Source organism: Eurypyga helias, unplaced genomic scaffold (assembly GCF_000690775.1).
Source record: "Eurypyga helias isolate BGI_N326 unplaced genomic scaffold, ASM69077v1 scaffold5540, whole genome shotgun sequence".
NCBI classification, from domain to species: Eukaryota; Metazoa; Chordata; class Aves; order Eurypygiformes; family Eurypygidae; genus Eurypyga; species Eurypyga helias.
The window spans coordinates 411-9,867 of NW_010227498.1; the positions used below are offsets into that span (position 1 = coordinate 411).

Genomic DNA, 9,457 nt, shown 5'->3' on the forward strand with positions numbered 1-9,457 from the left:
GGGCTGGGGTATCCACGACTTCCCTGGGCAACCTGTTCCAGTGCCTCCCCACCCACTTTAAGCTGTCCTTTCCTGCTTCCTCAGGGTACCTGCAGGTGGTGGGTGCTCCGCTCTAACACTCGCCAGCTCCCGAGGGAGCTCTGCCGTACAAAGGAGCATGAGTAGTGGCAGCAGGGGCAGGTGGCCCAGCAGGAGCACGGAGACATGGTCTAGCATGTACGGATAGAGTTAGGAAAGCCAAAGAGCTTGGAGCTGAATCTGTTGAGGGATGTGAAGGGTAACAAGAAAGGCTTCTACATCACAGCAAAAGGACTGGGGAAGACGTGGGTTTGCTGCTGAAGGGGGCAGGGCACCTGGGCACAAAGGACACGGTGAAGGCCGATGTGCTCACTGCCGCCTTGGCCTCAGTCTTTACAGGGGTGACCGGCCTTCAGGACTCCTCCTGAGACCAGGGGAAAAGTCCGGAGTAAGGAAGATGTCTACCTTCGGTGGAGAAGGACCACCTAAGGGAGCACTGAACTGAGGGGACATACTTAGGTCTGTGGAGATGATGCTGACTTTGTGAGCCCACTGTCTTACCATCTTTGAGAGGTCATGGCAATTGGGAGAGGTTCCTGAAGACTGGGGAAAAAAGCAAATGTTACTCCTACCTTCAAGACAGGCAAGAGAGAGACCTACAGGCCAGGCACGCTCCCCTCAAATCCTGGGAAGGTGATGGAGGATCTAATTCTGGAAACCATTACCAGACACATGAAGGATGAAAAGGGGATTTGGATTAGTCAGTAGGAGTTTACAAAGGGAAATCACGCTTACCCAACCTGATCACAATGAGGCTTGGTGGATGAGGGGGGAGCATTGTTTACCTTTGCTCCAGGGAGGTTTTTGGCACTACCTCCCATCACAACCTCAGAGAGAAGCTAATGCAGAATGGGCTGGATGAGCAGCTGGCCGAACAGCCGGGCCCGGAGGGTGGTGCCCAATGGCACAAAGTCGAGTTGGAGGGCAGTCACTAACGGTTTGCCCCAGGGATCAATACTGGGTCCAATCCTGTTTAACTTCTTTGTTAATGATCTGGATGATGGGGCAGAGCCCACCCCCAGCAAGGTTGCAGATAAAATTGGGAGGAGAGGCCGACAGGCCAGAGGGCTGTGCTGCCATCCAGAGGGACCTCGGCCGGCTGGAGGAACGGGCTGACAGGGACGTCATGCAGTTCAACAAGGAGAAGTGCAAAGTCCTGCCCCTGGGGAGGAACAAACCCTGGCACCAGCACATGCTGGGGGCTGTCTGGCTGGAAAGCAGCTCGGGAGAAAAGGGCCTCGGAGTCCTGGGGGATACGAGGGGTCGAACACGAGGCAGCAACGGGCCCTTGAAGGCAAATGGTGTGCTGGGCTGCATTAGGCAAAGTATCGCCAGCAGGTTGAGGGAGGTGATCATTCCCCTCTGCTCAGCACTGGTGAGGCCACCCCTGGTGTGCTTTGTCCAGTGCTGGGCTCCTCAGAACAAGAGAGACATGGACATGCTGGAGAGAGTCCAATGAAGGGCCACGAAGATGGTTAAAGGATGGGAGCATCTCTCATACGAGAAAAGGATGAGAGGACTGGGACTGTTCAGCCTGGAGAAGACAAGGCTCAGGGAGACCTTATTAATGTCTGTGAAATACCTGAGGGTACAAAGGGGACAGAGCCCAGTGACAAAAGGCCATAGGCACAAACTGAAACTCTGGAAACTTCCTCAGAACCAACATAACAAACCATTTTTTTTCTGTGGTGGTGGTCAAGCACTGGACAGGTTGACAGAGCTTGTGGAGCCTCCACCATCGCGAGTATTCAAAACCCAGCTGGACAAAGTTCTGAGCAACCAGCTCCTGCTGACCCTGCTGGAGCTGCAGGCTGGCCTGGATTGTCCCTTGGGGTCTCTGCCAACCTCAGTGATCGCGTGATCCCCATCAGAGGCAGTGATGGCATGTGTCATCAACACCAGTTATGTAGTCGGGGCCCCTCTGCTCATCCAGCTGTGCTGAGGTCCCCGGAGCTGGGAGAGAGGGGGTCGAGCTGTGGTCTGGCCCTGGCCACAGGGTTTGTCCTTTCTGGGTTGTGAGCCAAGCCCAGGTGTCCCAGTACTCACAGGTACACGGACACCCCAGAGGGAGCCGCAGTCCCTGTGGCTGTGGCCCTGTGGTAGGGGCAAAGGGGACCCCTGAACCCTGGGGCTGGGGGAGGGAGCCATGCAGTGAACTTCAGGAATGTCATGCAGTTCAGCAGCGGGCGTGAGGGGAGAGCTGGTGCATGGGCGGGGGCTGGCACAGATCCATCTGGTGAGCAGGGTGAGCTGGTGCCTTTGGCCACAGTGGTAACATACTGGTTTAGGGTTAAGGCTGAACATGCTGTTGGAGATGTGCATGTTCAGTTTTGGGCCCCTCACGACAAGAAAGACATTGAGGTCCTGGAGCGTGTCCAGAGAAGGGCCACAAAACTGGTGAAGGGTCTGGAGAATATGTCTGATGAGGAGCGACTGAGGGAACTGGGCTTGTTTAGCCTTGAGAAGAGGAGGCTGAGAGGAGACCTGATCACTGCCTACAACTCCCTGAAAGGAGGTTGTGGAGAAGTGGGGGTTGGTCTCTTCTCCCTAATGACAGATGAGCGGACGAGGGGGAATGGACTCAAGCTGCGCCAGGGGAGGTTTAGATTGGACGTAAGGAAGAAGTTCTTCACCGAAAGGGTTATCACACACTGGAACAGGCTGCCCAGGGAGGTGGTGGAGTCACCATCCCTGGATGTGTTTAAGAGACGGGTGGATGAGGTGCTGAGAGATATGGTTTAGTGGTGGACAGATACGGTTGGACTGGATGATCTCTAAGGTCTTTTCCAACCCAGGGATTCTATGATTCTATGAGATGTGCTGGATATTGCCAGCTGAGCCAGAGCGGGATGGACGCTGCACCACTGACCACTGCCTGTGGAGTGCAGGTGGGAGCAGGAGGGTGGGACTGGCAGGGAGAGTGGCTGTCCTGCTTGAAGTGAAAATAAATGTGAAAAAATAAACCACAGGAAGAGGTGGATGAAAGCCAGGGAGATTCATAACGTATTGTGTGTTGTGTAAGCTGCAGTGCCCCTTCTCCAGCCCTCCTATGCCCTGTCACGCTGTGACATCATTGAGGGCATGGTCTGAAAAGGCAGAAAACAGAGTCAGGCGGCACCGCCTGGAGCACAGAGATGCCTCAAACCTTGGCTGCAGGACCAGCTGAAGTCCCCACGTGGCATGGCTGGCCGCCCTGGCTGGCAGCAAGACAGACATGTGGCTGTGGATTCTCTGCACAGGACCCCAAGGACCCGCCGGCACCAAGCCAGCTCTGCGACTCTGCAAGTGGGATCAAGAATGCGGAGGAGGCAGGGAGCACATGGCTGGGAGAGAAGCCTGAGAAAGGGCTGAGGGCATCAGCAACTATTTTTTTTTAACATTCGGAGACCCATCCAAAGTTTTGCTAACAAATCGCCAGAAGAAATAAGATGGTCAGTGGCAAGAAATGTCGAAGTGTTCAAGAATCATCAGCAGTGCAGGGTGGCATGCCTGCACGCTGCTACAGGTTGATCCCCAGTGCAAGGTCCAGCATAGTTTACCAGCAGCCAAGGGAACACGCAACCAGGGGGAGAGCTGGGGGGGGTTCTTACTGAGTGATGCTTATTTCTAAGGAATCAGGAATACCGGGAGGGAAGCTTGTACAGCTCATGTCCTGGAAAGATTCCAGCACTGGTAACTGTGCAGGGGTCATAACTGAGGAGAAAAGCACAACGGGAATGGCTGGAGTCTGAACCTACGTAACTCAGGTGAGAAATGCAGCAGGAAAGATTCAGTGCTTTACCATGCTGTAAAGGAACAGTGTAGATGTGCCTTTCCTGGAGCCAAAGCTCCTCAGGCTGTGCCACCACATCATGATACCCTCCAACACAAGCAGTGCCCCTGTCTGCCCTTAAATCTCTGCATTCATTCAGCTGTTAGCAAGCCTTCTGTGCGGCCCCAGATCTCTCTCCACACTGGGATGGACTCATGACAAACCCCCTGCCATGTAAAGCAGAAAGCACCAGCTGCCTCACCATGACCACCAGCAAGTGCTGAACAAATTGACGGCTGCTGTTGGAACAGCAGCATTTTTCCTCATTTAGCAACGCTATCAAGGCCACCAGAAGTCTGGGAAAGCTAAACATCTGCTCCAGCTGAGCAGCAAAGCAGCAGTGAGATCACCCCAACCACTTCTGGTGCTCTACAAAAGTCAGATCTTACAAGTCCTGGCGGTAATTGCCACACTGGCATTGTCAGGGTCCTGTTGTGCATTCCCATTTTTTTTGGGAGCCCCAGAAACCCTGCAAAAACATGTGCTAGTTTCTGGCTCCATTTCACCACCAACATTGCCACTAGCTGAGGAAGCCATGTCGGTCAAGGCTTCTCCTTGACCCAAGATATCTCCAGGGACACAGCCCAGGAGGAAGTTGAGGGCTCAGACCAGGCTGTGCTGGAGTCCTCACACTGGGGCCAGGAGCAATGCTGTCCACCTTCCTCCGGCCACCGAGAGTGAGGCTCCAATCCTGCTGGATCCACTGCCAGCAGGTGATTCACTGCCGGGGACAAGAGCTGTTCACGAAGCGGCGAACCCCTGGGGATGGCTCCTGGTGCCCCACCACTCCTAGCAGCATGACAATGCACTGGGGCATTCAGCTGGGAGGGCACTGGGTGTAGGAGAGGTTTTTGCAAGCAGCTGTGCCTTAGGCACCAGTGTCTGGCGGTGGCACGAGGACCTGTGCCTCCCCCTGGGCACAGGTACCCCAGTGGCAGGGGACCAGCGCCCTTCAGGGCGGGGGGGAGCCTGGGCTACAGTGGCCTGCTGGGGGGAGGTGGCACAGACGTGGGGCATCCTTTGCAGGCAGTGGGTACCCAGAACTCACCTTGGAAGTAGACACCGGAGCGAATTCTGAGTACACGGGGCAGGGTTGCGGGGTCCAGGGAGCAGATGTATTCCTGGAAGGAGAGGGGTTCCATGGCTGTGCTGCTGGGTGCTCTGGGGCACTCTGCAGAGAGGGGAAGCGTGTGGGACGCAGATCTAGGCTCTGCATTCACTTCCGCCTGCCTTTCACTTCTGCTTCTAGCAGGGCTCAGTTCCCTCTCTGGCCATAGACCCACACTGCTGGCAGCCCTCCAGTCTGGACAATCCTCTTCCTGGCCCCTATCACCCGTCGTAGCTTGACATCCCCAGGTCCTCTGGGCTTTCAGACACAACTTGCCCCTGACACAAACATCCCGGGCATCATGCCCGGGCTGCACTCAGCGTGCGGAGGGGAGCCAGTGGGTCTGGACTGCATGTCGCTGGGGCAGCATCAGCTGCAGGAAAGGCAGAGCCAAATTCCCACACCTCCGCAGCAGGCAGCAGCACCCCCCCACTCTCCTGCAGACAGGCCCTGTCCTTTGCCAAAGCAGCTGAGCATGATCCCTGCGGCTGCCAGCCCCACAGGCTGCCAAGGTGGGAATGGCAGTTCTGAGAGCTGCTCCTGGTGAGCTTCATTTTTGTAGCAGTCTTCTTTTAACTTGCCCTACGAATCAAACCGAAGCTGCAGGCTAGGAACAGGATGGCACTTTGTGTGGAAATTAAGCTTGGAGAAAGGTACTTTTAAGTAGATGATGCAGAAAAAGCCGTGCCTCTACTTTGACTCCAGCTGCAGAAGTCAGCTGCACTTAATGTCAATTTGTGTTTCCTGTTATTCAGGACAGGACAAAGCAATCGAGGGACAGTGCTGGCGCCTCGAGATTCCCCTGCACAAGGCAACTACAGCATGCCATGCAGAGTGCCACAGCATCAGGGACATCTAGAGGACTTCAAACGGAATTGACACTTGGAGCTGGACTATCCTTGGCACTGGCGCAAGTCAGACATGTCAAGGCTCTTAACAACCTACAAGGATGGAGACTTTCCACGCCTGGAAAGTCTGGGGTGGACAGGCTCTGCAGCTGGACAGGCTGTCCCAGGGCCAGCACTGCTGCAGGAGGTGCACAGACGCTCAGCTGGCGCTGAGGGGACGTTGCTGGATTTACAGATGGGCAGCAACACACAAGCCCATGTGCAACTAGAGGAGTGAAGCTGAAGTGGGTGAAAGAGCCCAAGCAGCAGATGCTTAGATGCCACAGCTTTATCATCATGAAATGGGAATGGGACATAACACCTGGGAGAAATACCCTTTGTACCAATAGCTGGGAGGGAAGTATATTTTATTGTTATCAACCAATGCCAAGAATCCCTGAAGGGCAGGACCAGGCTAAGCATGGGAGGTCAGGAAACTCAGTGTAGCAGGGAGAAGCTCACAAACCTGTAGAGTTTGTCCCTCTGGGGGTGTTTTCCTGCTGTAAGGCAGAGTCCAGGGAGGAGCTGACCACATATATCACAGGAACAGGCAGCAGCAAAGGTCTCCGCACACCAAGGATCTATTCCTCCATTCCCAAGCAGGCCCTAAAGAACCAGCCGTGTGCCTAGGTCTGAAACCCCAGAGGCAGGGCCTCTCTGAAGGGAACAGGTGACTCCAGTTGTGGTGGGCATCCCTGGCAAACCAGGGTGTGGATTTCGGTACAACTGAGACCTTCACAGCTGCGGGAAGAGAATGAGCATTTCCTCAGCTGATGTGCTGGTCTAGTTCAAAACAGAAAAGCCTGGCCACAGCCACCCCTGCATACTTGTGCTCTGCTACCAGTCTGGGGGAAATGGGAATGGGAGAGGGAACAGAAGGAATGAGTTTGAAAATCAAGTCGTAGAAAAATGTCTAAAAATAAAAGGTCACTTCAGGAATCAGAAACTTCCAGTGGCCTGGACAGCTCAGCAGCTCATGGTTCAGCATGCAACAAGCTAGTTGTGGTTGGAGAAGATACCAAAGACAGTCTGCTCTTTGCTGAGATTTTCTCCCAGGAACATGTGAAAACCTACCATTGAGCAGAGCTGGCTCGGAGGGAAGACCCAGCACTGGTGCAGCTCCCCGGACCTCTGCTTGCTGACATGTTTTTGAGACACTGCTGGGTGTTTCCAGGCCAGCAACCCCCAACTCCCAGGGCAGGTGAGTGATACAGGGGAATGGTGATACCCCAGCTTCAGAGCATGGCTGTTGAAAGGGCAGCTGAGTGCAAACCCAATGTGCAAATCTCCATGGAAAGGCTGGAAAAATAAACGGGGTCATGTGGGTGTCCCAGCCCTGGACACCGGTACAACGAGCACAGCCATGGGCAGCAATCATGATCAGCTCAAAAGCTCACAGGCTCTTGCCTGAAAGAGGCTTCTAGGGGTGGGTCTCCAGGCTGCTGAGCTTCAGCAGCAAAGAGCCAAGGCTTGGCCATGGTCAGAGCCAAACAGGAAGCAGCATCTCTTCAAGAAGAGCTCAGGGAAAGGCAAGGAGACAGACACAGTTCAAGACAGCTGATTAGGGGTCAAGGGGCTGATGCCGGCTATCCTCTTCTGGTAGCTCAGCCTTGAGCTCGATTCATGAGGGGATGGGTGAAGGAGGTTGTTGCTTCGCAGCTACCCACAAGCATGTGCAGCAGACCCATGAGGTTCAGGATGCCTCTAGGAAGAGGGCAGCTGTTGGAAGAAAAGCAGCAAACCCATCAGGACTCCGTCATCCCAAACACAGCCAAAGCACCAAGCTGAATAAATGGGTGGACCATTCTCACTTCCTCCTGCTCACCACAAGGCTGGTGCCCACCTGCCCACTCTGCCTGTGAGGGGAGGAACAAGACCAGCCACAGCAGGCCCTGAGAATTGCTGCTTTATTTCACATGCTAAACAAACCCAGCCCACACCCTTCCACAAACAGCCCTCACATCCCCACAGCAAGCAGGTGCTCTGCAGGGGCTGAGGAAAGTCTGTTATTTCTCATAGCAGACACTCCCACATCAGCCACCCACGGCCTGACATCAGGATGCCTTAGGCTAGACACACAGTCCCTGGACGGAGTGAGTACCACCACCACCTCTCCGAGTTCAAAGTCAGAAGTGATCCTACCCAGGAGGTGCTTCCTTCGGAGGGGTCCCCCGTGACAGCAGGGCAGCATGTAGAGATGCTCCAGCTCAGCAGCACATGCAGCAGAAGGAAGCTAAGCACCAAGTGAGAGAACTGCTCGCCCCAGGAGGCGAGACCCAGCCCATTGCCAAGACCAGAGTAGCTGTGAAGCAGAAAGGCCAAGAAACAGGGAGTGTCAATAGCAGAGGGTCCTGATGGCACTGCAGGGTCACGCACAGCACCTTGATGATACTGTCCATGGTTGCCTGCAGAAGCTCCCAGGTGCTTCCCTGTGGTTTACTACCCAGCCCTGTGCTAACTCGGCATCATCTTGCACTACACAAGACGTCCTTATGCTCTCCAAGGCCAATGATTGATACAGGACCCAACTGAGACGGTATCTCCCTGCAAAGAGATCCTTTCCCCATCATGTACCACTATGGAGCACAGCACAGGGTGGTGCAAAAGCCAGAAACCACTGGTTTCGCTCTTACCCTGCTGGGACTCTAACAAGGGTGATGAGGATGGACCGTAGTAGGAGCAGGGATTTGCATCAGAGGAAGTTGCCACATTCTGCCGTATGCAGTGAGCCTGGAAACAATGCAATTGCTTTTTTCACCTCCAGTTATGCATTTGCCCAAACAGAGCAGAACACACCCATGGTTAACATAATGGACAAATATTGGTGAAAAATTTGTTGGAAATGGTTTGCAGAAATTCAAACACTGAACTAGGTATGAGTAATGGTCTTGACCCGGATTCTGTTCAGTAGCAAACAACTGCAAAGCCTACATCTTAGTACAACAAGTTGTGTTCTGCATAACTGAGATAAACTTGTTAAGAGATAACAAGAAAAACAAAACCTCTAACAGATAGGCCCAGCGATATCAAATGAGAAAGAACTGCTGACTTCCAACTGCCACTAGTCAGAGGACTATTATCAGTTCCACACAACTGCCTTTTGCAAAAGACACACTGGGCAGAAATTGTCCTTCTACTAGAGATCGGTTATTCATGGAATTGGATAGTCACGCCTCCCCAGAAAAACCCCACACAACCCACGAGGAAGCAACAATTCATCTATGTGACCTAAGTTTCTGTGCTCCTAGGTTGATGACTAAGCGCAATGAAGGAAGAGCAAACAAATACTGCATGTAAAGCAAAGCTCTTGCTGTAGGGGAACAGCTCCTCCAAAACACTCACGCTGTGCTGTCTCCTGGCAGAGAAGAAGTTGCTGAAGAGATGTTCCCATGCATCATTTCAGCTTTCACTGACCTTGCTGGCAGATCTGGTGTGAGGGATCACATAGGAGCACTTGCAGTTGGTCCGGGCAGTGCAAAGAGCTTTTTGGCAGCTGGTGTCGGCAGGAGACAGGGAGGCTTTACAGCACAGTAACGGTCACCGAATCAGTGGTTGTCTTCTCCAGCTAGGAGT

The 9,457-nt window shown here is 53.8% G+C and overlaps 1 protein-coding gene across 1 annotated transcript in view; it reads right to left on the reverse strand.

The window, feature by feature from the left end:
• Positions 1-5,031, reverse strand: part of THEMIS2 (thymocyte selection associated family member 2) — a gene marked incomplete at its 3' end in the record, with an annotated part of 5,344 nt that extends 313 nt beyond the window's left edge. The window contains exon 1 of the mRNA XM_010156335.1: positions 4,938-5,031. Within this exon, the coding sequence (XP_010154637.1) occupies positions 4,938-5,031 (94 nt within the window). The remainder of the gene's footprint in view (positions 1-4,937) is intronic.
• Positions 5,032-9,457: the final 4,426 nt, after the last annotated feature.